The sequence below is a fragment of the Fringilla coelebs genome (assembly GCF_963513975.1).
Source record: "Fringilla coelebs genome assembly, chromosome: 15".
Lineage (NCBI taxonomy): Eukaryota > Metazoa > Chordata > Aves > Passeriformes > Fringillidae > Fringilla > Fringilla coelebs.
This window is the reverse complement of record NC_140041.1, coordinates 18417652-18432632: the sequence shown is the minus strand read 5'-3', so window position 1 is coordinate 18432632 and position 14981 is coordinate 18417652. Positions and strand designations below refer to the sequence as shown.

The 14981-nt window shown below is 54.2% G+C and overlaps 1 protein-coding gene across 1 annotated transcript; it reads left to right on the top strand.

Moving 5' to 3' along the window:
• Positions 1–2795: 2795 nt before the first annotated feature.
• Positions 2796–9581, top strand: YIPF5 (Yip1 domain family member 5). Its single transcript, XM_084215882.1, has 6 exons — positions 2796–2896; positions 3142–3250; positions 4393–4565; positions 5458–5603; positions 7562–7743; positions 8571–9581. The coding sequence occupies exons 2-6, from the start codon at positions 3150–3152 to the stop codon at positions 8731–8733; spliced, it is 765 nt and encodes a 254-aa protein (XP_084072008.1). The 5' UTR covers positions 2796–2896; positions 3142–3149; the 3' UTR covers positions 8734–9581.
• Positions 9582–14981: the final 5400 nt, after the last annotated feature.

Below are 14981 nucleotides of genomic sequence, written 5' to 3'. Positions count from 1 at the left end.
AGAGCGTGAGTGCCATGAAGGCGGGTTTATTCACAGAGTAAAGCATTACAGAGATTTGCCCTTGATCTTTTATTCATAACTCGAGTGCATAATGTATTTTCATCCCAAACAAGCAAAGGGAAGAGCAGCTTTCCCAGCTGCTCAGGATGTGAGCACAGGCTGGGAGCAAGGCTCAAATGGAGACATGACATCGCTTTCTGCCATCGTGCATCACACAGAGAGGGGTCACAGCTCCTGCACAGAGACCCTTTGCTCCTTCTGGCGAGCACCAGACCCACAGCACACGCACAGCACAAGGTCTGAGCCTTCCAAAAGCTGGCAGTATGAGGGAATCATGTTCCAGTGATCTCCATATCAATCACTGCACATCGGGGAACATTCTGGAGAATAATTGATATATGTGTGCTGACAACTCCTCTGGAATTCCATGGCCACTGTTCAACAAAGCAATCAGCTACACAAACAGCCCTGACCCTGCAAGAGAGCCAGCACGTGCAGGCAGGCAGAGACCTCATGGATACATCAGCAACCAAGGATTAAAATCAAACAAAAATCGCCGTTCTCAGTCTCCCCTCTGCAAGGCACTTCCTTCCTCCCTTTCAAGTTCTGCCATAAGAAGGCCTATTTCAGCAGACATCTTCCTCCTCTCCTTTTCCCCATCCTCCCATTCCTCCAGAGTTCTTTGAATAATACTTTTATTCTCAGTCTGATTCAAATGATTCTATTATTAATACTGGTGTAATTATAGTGTTTTTTAACATTACAGCTAAAACAAAGTCTTGGTAGCATTATCATGACACCAGCACTGTGTAACCCATGTACTAAGCGAGTACTTTTATGAGCACTTTTACTCTTCCCAGGTTGAAGCCATTTCAAGGTCTCTTGCAAATCCAAATTCCCTGTCCAGGTGGTGTTCAAGGCCAGGTGGGGCCTGGAGCAATCTGGGCTATGGATGGGATGAGTTTTAAGGTCCTTTCCACCTGAGAGCAGTGTGGGATTCTGGCATTGTGTGGTAGCCCCCAGTGCAGCAGGAGCTGGTGCCTCGGCAAAGGGACAGTGCCTGGTGTTTGGTGTTTGGTGTTTCCCCAGGCTGCAGCTCCAGGCTGTCCGTGGGCTGCCCTTCCCAAGCCATCGGGAAGGAGCAGCTGTGCAGCTGCAGCGCCTGCCCTCTCCTTGAACCCACGGGCTGTGTCAGAGCACCCCCTGCCCCGGAGGGCTGGGAGTCCATCCCGTGACTCCCTTCAGCAGCGCTGAGATGCCTGGTGCAGGGACAGCTCATCAATGAAAGCTCGACCTAAGCCGTCAGGAAATTCTAATAATCTAAGCTAACCCAAACAGGTTTCTCAGCAAAGAGCGTTTCCCCAGCAGGTCCCAATTACACAGCCCAGTGCCTGGGGTTTGAGTCTCATTTGCCTGCCCAGTGAGCTGCAGCGAGGCACACAGCTCAGCCGAGGGGCACTAAGCCGCAGCCGTCAGATGCAGCCCGCACACTGTGCAGCTCTTGCATGAACACTGGCATCTTCTCAGCCTGCAAACGCTAATTCTCCTAAAGTGTAAATTTGCATGAAGCAGCTTACGGCACAGTTACTGATCTCTGTTTTCCGTGGCTGCAATTCTCCACTATACTCCATTCAGCTCTACAAAGTGACGCATTTCCCGGGAGCCTGTTCTCGCCAGTGCCATGGACTCTGCACCGTCAGATCTGCTTTGCAGGTGAGGCATGGAACAGGGCTGTGATTGAAATACAGTCATTTCACCGGCAGAATACTACATACACAAGTTTGTAACAAAGTGACTCTGTGTCCTGAGCCAAAATGAATTGAAAAAACCAAAGGAAAAACCTACACACACTTAAACCAGGAGCATGGCCTGCGTAATCTCGTGTTACCCACGGCTGGTGCTCGGCTCCAGGAGGCTGCCAGAGCTCAGAGTACATCATGCAGGGGATGGAAATGGTTCTGGTGTAGTTCTGAGCCCCACCACCACACGCCCTTTCAGCGAGGTGTAAAACAAGGATGAAGCAGCCGTCCTGACCCAGCTCATTGGGAAGTTTCAGCTGCACTTCCCCAGCCGGGGTTTTCCCTGACTGCCGCCTCAAAGGCCACCCAAGCCAGCAAAGCACGGCCGCTCCTCCCTGTGCTCAGCTCTGGGACATGAGACAGTTAATGAAAACAAATTCTAGTTAACAGGCTTCTAAAGGCTACTAAAATCCTTTTCCCCAGCCCTGTTTATAACCAGTGAATGACCCTAAAAGGAGCTTCTCCACATGAGAGTGTGTTCACAGTGCCAGTCATGTTTTCCTTAGTGGCCCCGTATTCCCAGGTCCGCCAGCTTATTTGGGAGGGGGAGTGCCAACAGCCGGGCTGTGGTACAAGAAGATTCACAGCTCTAGCAAAGCTATTTTCGTGTGGCACAGGAAAATATTTCTTGTGAGCATACGAAAGGGAGCGAAACCGCTGCACTGGAGCCTTACCGACCCCGTGTGGCTGAGCCTGGCCTCTAGGGAGGGTCGGGCTGAGGGAGGGGCTGAGGGCCGGGCCGGGCCGGGGCTGAGGGAGGATCGGGTTTAGGGAGGGTCGGGCTGAGGAGGGGCTGAGGAGGGCCGGACCGGGCCGGGCCGGGGCTGAGGGAGGGTCGGGCTGAGGAGGGCCGGGCCGGGGCTGAGGGAGGGTCGGGCTGAGGAGGGGCTGAGGGAGGGTTGGGCCGGGCCGGGCCGGGCCGGGCCGGGCTGGGCTGGGCTGAGGCGGGGCCGGGGCTGAGGCGGGGCCGTCCCGGGGCAGTCCCGTCCCGCGCGTGCGCGGAGCGGCGCGCGGTGTCCCGGAAGTGGAGGCGCGGCCGTGACACGTCGCAGGGGCCGCGGCGGCGGGAGCGGAGCGGGGCCGGGCCGGGGCCGCAGGTGGGGCCGGGACCCGGGGACGGAGCGGCACCCCGGGAACGGAGGGGCACCCCGGGGACGGAGCGGCCGGGAGCGCGGGACAGAGACGGCCCAGGGAACGGGGCGCGGGGCGGAGCGGCGGGCGGGCGCGGGGCGCAGCGCGAGGTCCCGGGCCCGCGGCGGGGCCGAGCGGCGGGAGGAGCAGCGGGCAGCGCCGCGCGGGGCCGCTCGGGCCGGCCGCAACCCGCCTCGCTGGTCTCTTGCAGAGGGGGCGATGTCCGGGTTCGACGGCTTCAACACCGAATTCTTCCAGACCAGTTACAGCATCGAGGACCAGGCGCAGCCCTACGACTACAGCGGGCGGCCGTACAGCAAGTAACTCGTGTGCCCTGCCGGGCCCGGCCTGGGGGACCCCAGATCTTACCTGTCCCACCCCTGCCATGGCAGGGACACCTTCCCCTGTCCCAGGTGCTCCAGCCCCAGTGTCCAGCCTGGCCTTGGCACTGCCAGGGATCCAGGGGCAGCCCCAACTGCTCTGGGCATCTGTGCCAGGGCTGCCCACCCTGCCAGGGAACAATTCTTTTCCAGTATCCCACCCAGCCCTGCCCTCTGCCATTGGGAAGCCATTCCCCTTGTTCTGGCACTCCAGGCCCCTGTTCAAAGTCCCTCTCCAGCTCTCCTCTAGGCTTCCTTAGGATACTTCTGGGACAGTCTGTGTTTCCAGGAAAGGTTTGGCACTTCAGCCAGCTGGTGGTTTCTGGAAATGAGTCCCATTTGTTCTCTTTGATGGAGAGCTGAACTCACTGTCTGTACATGGAGATCTGAAGGAATTTTGTGTTTAATTCTCTGCCTGGTAGATTTCAGAGCAAATATTAGAAGATTGAAGGACAAGTTATATGAACAATCTTAATTATATGAGTGATGTGCATGTCCTTGGGAGAAGAAATACTGTTCTTCTGCAGCTCCATCTCCTGTCACTCACTTGGGAGCTAGGAATTAGTGTCACCTAAGTGAGCCTACAATGTCCTGGTGACTCCCAGGCTGCAGCAGAGAGGTGTGGAGGGTGTTTGTGGGGCAGGGGGATCCTGGCAGCCCCCTGTCAACATCCAGCCTTGGGCTGAGGGCTTTGCTCCCTCCCAGTGATCCCTGAGATGGATGGAGCAGGTCAGTGCTATTTGTGACCTGAACAAATGTGCCCCCTGTGCTGGACTCTGCTAACATGAGAAGTTCTGCATTTTCCTTCTGTTTCCATAGTTAAACATTTTGGAAAATGTTTATGGAAATCTTTGTGGTGAGACTTGGGATAGATTCGTGGCAAGAATACCTGAAGAGTTGTTTAGGGCAGAGGGTAGCTTTGATTGGGGCTTTTTATGGAGGACCTATGGTATTGCATCATGGAACTTTTTAAGACAGATGGGAAGGTTGGCTGTGACATACTGACTGGAAGAAGCTTTGCCTTGCAGGAGTGTTTCAGCAGCAGCCCTGGGTGTGCTCTAACGTGGCGTTGTGCTTTGCAGGCCCTATGGAGGCTATGAGTACCCCCAGCAGGCCGGCTTTGTGCCCCCTGACATGATGCAGCAGCAGCAGCCCTACACGGGGCAGATCTACCAGCCCACACAGGGCTACACTCCGGCCTCAGCACAGTCTTTTTATGGAAGCAACTTTGAGGATGAGCCTCCGCTATTAGAAGGTATAACTTTGCTGTGGCCTAAATCCAGAACTCCTCCTAGTTTGGGGGTAAGTTGGTAGCAGTGTGTGCATTCCCTGCTGCTGGGAGTGCTCAGTGCGTTTGAAATTCTCATTGATTTTTTTTTAACCTGTATTTTGGCATGTGAATTCGTGCTCTTGTGTGAACTTCTGCAGTTGGGAATTTGTGCTTTCTTGCTTCACACCAGCTGCTCTGTGGCAGATTAAATCAGTTAACTGGGAGACCTGACTTTGTGGCAAAATACTTAATATTCCTCATGTTGCAAATAATAATTGTCACTGCCCACTTTGTAAAGTAAGTGCCTGCAGGTGCCGTGAGTTGATTCTTGGTTAGAACAGGAATGTTTCATTGCTAACAAGGAATGCTAAACACTGCAGAAATGCCTGTGTGGAGTACAGCCTGTGCAGAGTGCCATGCTGGATATTCAGCTAAGTCTGGCTTGCTGGGATCAGTTTCCAGCTTATTTCTGTTATTTTTCAGTTCCCAGCAACTGAATAAACTGTCCCTGTTACAGGGTGGAGAGACAGGCATCTGTCACCTGTCCCCAGGCATGATACATTCCACCCCCTGGGCTTTTTTATTATGTTATTTACATAAATAAAACAGGATCGGGGAACTGGGCTTAAAGGACCTCTGTGAACCCAGAACTCTGTGCTTGGGCTCTTCCCTGGTCCTTCAGAAACCACCTGGGCATTTCCCAGCACCTGAGACCAGGAATGTGTGCAGGCAGCAGGAGGAAAGAGGGGAGGGCTCAATTCCCTGGTGCCTATCACAGATCTGGGGGAGATGGGAAGTGGAGAGGGCAGACAAAGAGGGGAGCAAGTGGGGCAGCCAGGAAGGGAAGAAATGAAATCCATGTTCTGTTCACTTGCAGAATTGGGGATCAATTTCGACCACATCTGGCAGAAAACACTAACGGTGCTGCACCCCCTGAAGGTGGCTGATGGCACCATCATGAACGAGACGGACCTGGCCGGGCCCATGGTCTTCTGCCTGGCCTTTGGGGCCACCCTGCTGCTGGTGAGACACTGCCACAGGGGCTGCTGGGCACAGCTCTGCTGGGCAACGGGCCAGAGGGACTGTGGCACCTGCAGGGCTCCTGGAGTCCGGGCATGAGGGCCAGGAAAGCTCATCCTTTCCATGGAGTGTCCTGAGTGGGAAGGGACCCCCAGGGATCATCAGAGTCCAGCTCCTCATTCTGCACAGGACAGAAATTTGTGTTTGCATAGGAGAGGCACTGGGGCCTCTCACACTGCTGGGATGGATGAGCTCTGTCACTCCAGGTGGGATTTCAGTGTCAGCTCACTCTGGAGCAAGCCTGCTTTCACACTGCTTGTGTTGCTCAGGGGCCCTGCTGGAGCCTGGTCAGTTTTTCTAACTGAGTTTAATTGGAATAATTGTGCTTTGATGGCTCACAGATGACAGCAAACAGTGTTCCTTGGCATTGAAAGCTTCAGGGGTTTTAATCTGTTTAGCTTTAAATGCTTCAGGTACTGCTTGTCATTTCTGCCTAAACTTTCACGTTGCTGTGACAGTTAAAACACGCTTTGGTGCCAAGGGGCCTTCAAGCCTACTTTAATAAGTAACTTCTATTTATGGAAAGTAGGCCAGTCAAATTAATGAACATGTTTATAATAGATAAGTTTGAATTTTCTTTTCCTAAAAATTTATTTCTCGTGTGTGCTTTTAAAAAAAATCCATGAAATGTGGTGAAAGGAAGTGGGCTGAGCCTGGCACAGAGGTTGCAGCTGGTGTGATTGTTTCCTGTGCTGCTTGGGAAGGAGGAGAGCTGGGTCTAAGCTCATCTAGTTTGGAAGTTGTTGGAGGGGGGCACCCTGGAAGCTGCACAGCTCCGTGTCCTGCAGGGTGCCTTGGGCAGGTGCTGGAGGGGAAGCAGCAGTCTCAGCCTGGGAAAACCAGGAAATGACCTGAATACGAGGACATAACTTACATGTGCTTCCCCTCTGCTTGTGAACAAGCAAAGTTTGGGTTTGGCTTTTGAAACTCTCCCTCAGCTAATCCCAAGTTCACACTCAGTGCTTGGCAGCTCAGCTGTTCCTGGGATTTTTAAAAATAATTTTCTTTTTGCCATAATTTCGTGCATTCTACCACAAATTAAAGGACTTCAGCTCTGGGTTTGTCAAGAAGTTCCTGAATTAGAGTTTTGTTGTCTTTACACACCAGTTCTGTAAAGATCATTATTGCAAGTAATCAATCAGCATGAGAAGTCCTTGATTAAACCCTAAACGGTTCCTGGGCTGAGATCAAAGAACAGCAACCAGATCAGAACCTGTTCATTAAGATCCACAGAGTCAGGAGGAATTCCAGGCTCCAGGAGCATGAAGTGTCCTGGGACTCTGGGGAGGGAAACACTTCCTGTGGGATGGGAGCGAGGGAGCTGGGGCTGGGAGACAGTGCCTGTGCCCGCCCCTGCTGTGTTCCAGGGGGGGTGGATCTGCTCCCTGGGCTGCTTCCATCCTGATCCCATCCTGTGCTCTTTCCATCCTGTGCTGGTCCCACGCTGACCCCCGTGCTGTGCCGGGTCCATGCTGACCCCATGCTGACCCCCGTGCTGTGCCGGGTCCATGCTGACCCCGTGCTGTACCAGGTCCATCCTGACCCCATGCTGACCCCATGCTGTGCCGGGTCCATCCTGACCCCATCCTGACCCCATCCTGACCCCATGTGACCCTGTGCTGTGCCGGGTCCATGCTGACCCCATGCTGTACCAGGTCCATCCTGACCCCATCCTGACCCCATCCTGACCCCATGCTGTACCAGGTCCATGCTGACCCCATGCTGTACCAGGTCCATGCTGACCCCATGCTGTACCAGGTCCATGCTGACCCCCATGCTGTACCAGGTCCATGCTGACCCCATGCTGACCCCATGCTGTACCAGGTCCATCCTGACCCCATCCTGACCCCATCCTGACCCCATCCTGACCCCATGTGACCCCGTGCTGTGCCCGGCTGCAGGCTGGCAAGATCCAGTTCGGGTACGTGTACGGGATCAGCGCCATCGGCTGCCTGGGCATGTTCTGCCTGCTGAACCTGATGAGCATCACCGGGGTGTCCTTCGGCTGCGTGGCCAGCGTGCTGGGCTACTGCCTGCTGCCCATGATCCTGCTCTCCTCCTTCGCCATCGTCTTCTCGCTGCAGTAAGTGCTGCCCTGTGCCCCTTGGGCACAGAGCCCTCCTGGCATGGGGAGGGGATCACTGGGAGGAGTTTGCACCTTCAGTGCTGCAGCTGTGTATCATTTGGGTGTGACAGGAATCTTCAGTAAGGGCAAGAATTAATTATCAATGGTTTCAGGTATTTACTGTGGGAAAGGGGGTGAATCCTGGCTTGACCTCTATGTCATTAAACAGCTTTTGAATACCTAGGCTCCAAGAGCAGTCTCAGGTGTGTTTTCAGCCAGCTCTGAATCTGACTGGTCTCAGCACCTGTAAAGTCCGAAAGTAATTATTTTTGAAGACACAAATTAGGATTTTACAAATACAAGAAAATGAGAATTATTTGTCTTGGCTCTGAGAATTTAGGGACTGAAAAGAAACAGCTTGGCACAGTTCTTTTACTCACTGCTTTGAAATCTTCATATGCATAGAGTTAATTTTGAGCGTCTTTCTACTGTAATAATTGACAGATACTGTTCTAAAATTCTAGAATCCCAGAATGGTTTGGGTTGGAAGAGCCCATCCAGTGCCACTGCTGCCATGGCAGGGACACCTTCCACTGTCCCAGTTTGCTCCAAGCCCCAATGTCCAGCCTCGCCTTGGGCACTGCTAGGGATCCAGGGGCAGCCACAGCTGCTCTGGGCACCTGTGCCAGGGCTTTCCCAGTGCTTTTAGTGGGAATATTTCTTTTAATGCCAAATGCTGAAATTCATCCCAGAGCCTGCACAAGGTGTTGGATGAGTCCAGGTGTGACTCCTGCAGGTGGATATACACAGGGCTCACAGGAATTCTGTTCTTTCTGCCTTTGCAGGGGGATGATGGGGATTATTCTCACGGCTGGAATTATTGGCTGGTGCAGCTTTTCTGCTTCCAAGATCTTTATCTCTGCCTTAGCCATGGAGGGTCAGCAGCTGCTTGTGGCCTACCCCTGCGCGTTGCTGTACGGAGTCTTCGCCCTCATCTCCGTCTTCTGAACAGACTCTGGGGGCCAAAAGGAAAATCCCAGCTTGGAACATGGACTTGGACCAGAAACAGCTGCAAACAACTGTCTCGTGTTGCTATCATGAAACTTAGACCTGTTTGAATCACCTGGAACAATGGAAAATGTCTCGTGTTCACTTTTTTAGGACCTTGAATACTGTTTTCAATGACCTGGGGAGTCCAGAGCTTTAATACGTGTTCATGCTTATCAAGTTCCTGTGATTTCTTTCCCATTCCTAGGTATTTAGAAAAAGTAACTTTTGGTTGTTTATTTGAGGGTTGTGATTTTTGTTCATTTTGTTTTGTTTTGTAGGGGAGGGCGAAGGGTTGTAGTTACACATTGGTAGATTTTTATCCAAAACAGTTAAAGGAGCTGCTGTGGATTTGGGGGACTCTGGATAAATCTGCAGGAAAGAGGAACCTGTTTCCTGACCCCTCTCACCAAAAATGCACAAATGAACAAAAGTAATTAGAGTATTTCCTGTATTTTAACCAATATCCTCCTAAGCTCTCCAGTCTCAATTATTTGTTCATTTGCTGTGAGAGTATTTCAGGATTTAAGATACTTAAATTATGAAGTAGAAAACAGATGCTTAAAAGCAAAAGGGATCTGTGATTCTGTCACACTTGAAACATGACCACATTGGGGTGTCTGTAGCTTTATGTTAACTGGGGTTTCTGAAGGACGTGGGCAGAGGTTCCTTCCCTCATGGTGCACATTCTGCTGGGTGGATGAAGAGGAATCTCTCCCACAGTGCTTCCAAGGAAAACACCATTTGGAAAACGTTATGCTTGTCAGTATTGTAGTTATTGTAAAATAATTTAAGGCATATTGATTAAATTTTCCTTAAATTTTGAAAAAGGTGTTTGATTTTCCTAACCTTTATTTTTGATGTTCAGTTACTAAAATAGAAACTTTCATGTTGAAACAAAATCACATTTAAAACTGAATTCATTGGGTGGATTTGGTGTTTGCTACAGTGAGTGAAGAGCAGGAAGGAGCTCCTGTGCTGTGTCTGTGCAGATCAATAGCATTGATTGGCAATGAGCCTAATTAAACACAGTTCTAGGACACAGAAGAGCTCCCTCAGCTGCTTGAGCAAGTCAGGTTCTAACACTGATATTGTACTTTGAGAACAGCTAATTCAGCTTAGCCTGCACATTCCAGAGGGGAAGTTCTTAAAGCCTTGCAGTGATTCCATAGCTACCTTCCAGGGTGATCACCTGGCTATTAAAATACTATAAGGTTTGCTTTCACCACAGCATGAGCAAACTGCAGTGCACAGGAAGAACAGCTCAGTGTTGCCCTGGCAATAGAGCTGCTGAGTTTGGAGAAACCATAGGAAAAGGGATTTGTTTAGATTTAAATGCTCCCAGAGTCGGCAGTGGAGGACACTGCACGTTCTACTCGAGCAGTGAGGGTTGACCCAGGAGTTTCCCCTGCACACAATTTAGCAGTTTGTAACTGAATTTCTAAGTGGTCTCTGGGGAGCAGAGAGAAACAGATGAGAGCAGGAGGTCAAACACTTGACTTCATGGAGGACTTGATAATAACCAGTTATGTCTAGAGTGGTTGTCTTAAAGATCCCAAACTTCTGGTTCAGTAATTAATGTGATTGCCTTGACTCTTTATTGCCTTTCCAAAATCAATCCCATCGATTTTCCGTAATGAAGTTTTGTCCTAGTTCTTGCTTCAATTTTAGTTACATTTCAGATGATTCAATCTCCCAGTGCCAGAGGATGTTGGGATTGGAGGCTGGAGTTCTGCACTCCCACATTTGCCTTTCTCAATTTGTAGAACTTTTCTTTCCACGTCTGAGCTCCCCCACAGTCTGTCCCCCCACCCTTCTCACCTGGGTTTTAGCACCACGTTATCTTGCTTTGGCTCCCTTTGTGTTGCTCAGCTTAAGGTGCTCAAACAAATGCTGCAGTTGCCTTTTCAAACCCACTTTTGTTACTCCCCCCAATCTTTAAATCATGCCCTGCCCTGCAGAAGCTGCAAGTTGCCTTTCCCAGTTGGTCCGTGGTCACCCCAGGCTGTTGGTGACAGTCACAGTGGTTGTGTTTTTCAGGTCCCTTGTGCTGTGGGGCAGCTGCTTCCCCCCGTTCTGTTGGGTTCTGCTCGGTTCTGCTCCTGTACCAGCACATTCCTGGGCACATCCTGTGCCAGCCCGTGTTGTTAATGTGCTGCTGTGCCTGTCGCCCTGTGGGTGTGGAGCAGCTGAGTGCTGGCTGCGGGCACGGCGCTGGAACGTTCCCCGGGGCTCTCTGTGCTGGGGGAGCTGGGACCGGGCTGGGACCGGGCTGGGACCGTGCCCCGTGGGCGAGGGCTGGGCTGGCACGGCCGGGAGCGGTCACCTGCCGTGCTCCCCGGGGCCCTGCGGTAGTGAAAGAGCTGCCCGAGCCTCGGCCCCACGCCCCGGCTGTTGCCCAGACACGGGGGCAAAGCCGGAGCAGCTGTCCCGAGCCCCCCGTGTCCCCCCGGGCTGTCCCGGGCCGCTGCAGGGCCGGGCCGTGCGGAGCCGGGCGCTGCTGTTCGCAGCCTCTCCACTGGGTGGGTCTGCAGCCCTCCCGATGCGCTCCGGAGCGGCGCCGAGCCCCGGCACCGCGGGTAAAGCGCTTCCAGCCCGGGCAGCCCCAGCTGTGCCCGACCCAGCCCATGGAGCCCCGGCACCGCGGGGAAAGCCCTTCCGTCCGGGAGCCCCAGCTGTGCCTGACCCAGCCCATGGAGCCCCGGCACCGCGGGGAAAGCCCTTCCAGTCCGGGCAGCCCCAGCTGTGCCCGACCCCAGAGCAGAGCCCCGGCACCGCGGGGAAAGCCCTTCCAGCCCGGGCAGCCCCAGCTGTGCCCGACCCAGCCCATGGAGCCCCAGCTGTGCCTGACCCAGCTCATGGAGCCCCAGCTGTGCCTGACCCAGCCCGTGGAGCCCCAGCTGTGCCTGCCTGACCCCCGCCTTGTCCGGCCCAGAGCTCCAGATGCCACGGCCAGGAATTCCTTGGGCAGCTGCAGGGATGGGGATCCAAAGCTCCCTGCCAGTGTTTGCCACCTTCTCCATGCAGAAATTCCCACTGGATCCAGGTCCGTGCAGTGCTGTAGGGACACCTGAGCACCACGATCTCACGGCTGCACTCAAAGCTGCTGCTGGGCTGTAGCAGGACTTGGGGAGCCTTTCCCTCCTCCTGCTCTGGTGTCCCACATCAAGAGCAGGGACATTCCCTGTGGTCACAGCCCTGACCCAGCTGGCTCTCTGTCGCTGGCAGGGGAAGGGATCCATTCCAGCCGTGATGGGGATGCTGCAGGGCCGGGATCCCTCCCCATTCAGCAATGGGGAACCTTTGCTGTGTCTCGTTCCTTGGATAACAGGGAACAGTTCTGAGGGGACTTCAGCATCTTCAGTCAGAATGCATTGATGCATTCACATGTCTGCACAGTCAAGATGACAATTCTAACACCATGGGGTACTTTATTTCCATTCATTTATTTAATTATCTGCTTTAAATATCGAAGTCTGTGTGGGGGTTTTGTTGGTTTTTAATTGCATGGGCCTCTCCTCATTTCACTTCTCCATCCCTGGTGATTTCCCTGTCATTGCTGGATACACCATCAGAATTAAGTTTCCAGTGTGCATATTGACAAAAGAGAAGATAATAATTACAAATGATTGATCAGTGCAAGCCCACATCTTTGGATTAATTCTTCCCTCCTTCCCACCACTGTTAATTCAGAATAAATTTGTAGCAATCAAGAGGTCTTCACTCGTGTGATGATGTTCTTCATGTTCTGCCTGAGCTTTAATTGAGCTTAAAAGGTCTAATTCTGCCTCAAACCTATTCCTAGAGTTGTTTCAGACCTGAATGTGGAGCTTGAATTTGAAGATGATCCTCCTGCCTACACCTAGCTGGCATTAGTTCCCCACCCTGTCAGTGCTTCCACTAATGTCCCCCATTCCCAGGTGGGGTGGGAGGATGTGGGGTGGCTGTGTGGGGATGGAGCCTGTGGATGGAATGGGATTGCATCTCCTCAGATCCACTGCAGCACGCAGGGATTTGGTAGAGGCTGCCGGGGGAAATAAAGCCCCAGGGCTGGCACAGGGGCCTGGGGGAGTCCTCAGCGAGCACACAGAGCCAGTCTCCTGCTGGGGAACAGCAGGCCTTGCCTTCAGCTCTCTCCCTGCTTCTGCCTCTGCACATTCCCTGCTTGCTCCCTGGATTGCTGAGCAGGTGATGGAATAACCACGGGCTCCCTTTCTTGGGCCTTCCTTATTCCAGAGCAAACACAGGCACAATTCTGGACCCCGGAGGAAAGGCAGGGAAGCTGAGTTCTGGACCTGTGAAGTGCTGGCAGCAGCGAGGTAACACCCATTAAAACCATCAGGCTGGAGCTCTGAAACCTCTGCAGTTTACCCAGTAATTTGTCTGGAAGGCTGTTCTAAGGGAGCCTTTTCCATGGAAACCTGCAGTGTGATCCCCCAAACAACTCCGTGCGCTCTGCCGGCGTCGGGCTCGTGTTTAGATCCCACCCAGCTCTGTTGGCCTGGTTGCCATGGCCCCGTTTTCTCTCCAGACCCCGTTGGATGGAGCCCTGCAGGGAGCTGGGGCTGGGCTGTGCCCGTTCTGTGGGGAATGAGCCGGGCAGGGGTGGGCTGGAGGTGCTGCAAGTGCAGGAACGCTGCCAGCCCCTGCCCAGCCCATGTCAGCCCCTGCCCAGCCTGTGTCAGCTCCTGCCCAGCCCGTGCCAGCCCCTGCCCAGCCTGTGCCAGCCCCTGCCCAGCTCCTGCCCAGCCCCTGCCCAGCCCATGTCAGCTCCTGCCCAGCCCCTGCCCAGCTCCTGCCCAGCCCCTGCCCAGCCCGTGCCAGCCCCTGCCCAGCCCCTGCCCAGCCCCTGCCCAGCCCATGTCAGCCCCTTCCCAGCCTGTTTCAGCTCCTGCCCAGCCCTGTGCCCACCCAGCCCTTGCCCAGACCTTGTCCAGCTCCTGCCCAGCTCCTGCCAAGCAGTCTAGCCTGTGCCAATCCCTGTCCAGCCTGTGCCAATCCCTGTCCAGCCTGTGTCAGTCCCTGCCCAGCCCCTGTCCAGCTCCTGCAGCCCCTCGGGCACTGACACCTCTCCCTGCACAGCAGCTCACAAAGGTGTTGGTTAATTATTGTTATAATTTCTGCATGCCAGGGGGAGGACTGGGGCACAGAGAAGGAGAATGTTTGTTGGGAGGTCACTGAGCAGGAGCCTGGCCCAGGCCCCCAGGTCTGCTGGGAAAACAACCCCAGCACAGCAGGCTGCCTTTACCTTCTGCTCACCAATCCTGTTATCAGCAATTTACCTGCATCAGTCTCTGAAGCAGGAGTTTCTAACAGCTTTTTTATTGTTGTGGTTCTCGATACTTCTCACTGTGTCCAGGCTTTATTTCAGCACATCCCCAGAGGGATTCCCCTGGTCCGGCACAGATCCCTAGGGCAGGTGTCCATAGATGAGTAACTGACCCCAGGCTTTACAGACGGGACAGCTCGGGCACTGCGGATGGCAGTGGCGGTGTCACGGCTCCGGGGGCACCCCGGGGCCAGCTCAGAGCAGCCCCGCAGAGGCGCGGACGGCCAGGGCCACCAAAGCAGGGGACAGAGTTGGGAGGCCAGCTCTGGGTGCCACTAGGTGGCAACCGGCTCATTCCGATGGGTGCGTGCCAGCCGGAGCGTGCCAGGAGCAGCGGGATGCCGCGGGATGCTGAGGGATGCTGAGGGATGCCGCGGGATGCTGAGGGATGCCGCGGGATGCTGAGGGATGCTGAGGGATGCCGCGGGATGCTGAGGGATGCCGCGGGATGCCGCGGGATGCTGAGGGATGCTGCGGGATGCTGCGGGATGCTGAGGGATGCTGCGGGATGCTGAGGGATGCTGCGGGATGCTGAGGGATGCTGAGGGATGCTGAGGGATGCTGCGGGATGCCGCGGGATGCTGCGGGATGCTGCAGGTGCCATCACCCCCGGCTGCGGGACTTGTGCGGGCACTGCCCGCGGTGCCAGCGCCGCAGCAGGACCCGGAGCCGGACAGCAGCTGCTCCCGGAGCTGCTCCCGGACCCGGCAGGAGCTGGGGACAGCCCGGCAAACGCAGCTTCTGGGTACTCCCTGGTGACATGTTTAAGACATTTAACATGTCAGAGCATGAGAGAAACCCTGCCTTTGATGTGAGAATTACCCAGAGTTTCCCCCAATCCGCAGAACTGACAGAATGACCAGGCTGGAAGAGACCTTCG

Coding starts and splice junctions, on each gene's coding strand:
- YIPF5 (XM_084215882.1), top strand. CDS start 3,150: ATGTCCGGGTTCGACGGCTTCAACACCGAATTCTTCCAGACCAGTTAC. Junction 4,566..5,457: donor TGAGCCTCCGCTATTAGAAG/GTATAACTTTGC, acceptor GTTCACTTGCAG/AATTGGGGATCAATTTCGAC. Junction 5,604..7,561: donor TTGGGGCCACCCTGCTGCTG/GTGAGACACTGC, acceptor GCCCGGCTGCAG/GCTGGCAAGATCCAGTTCGG.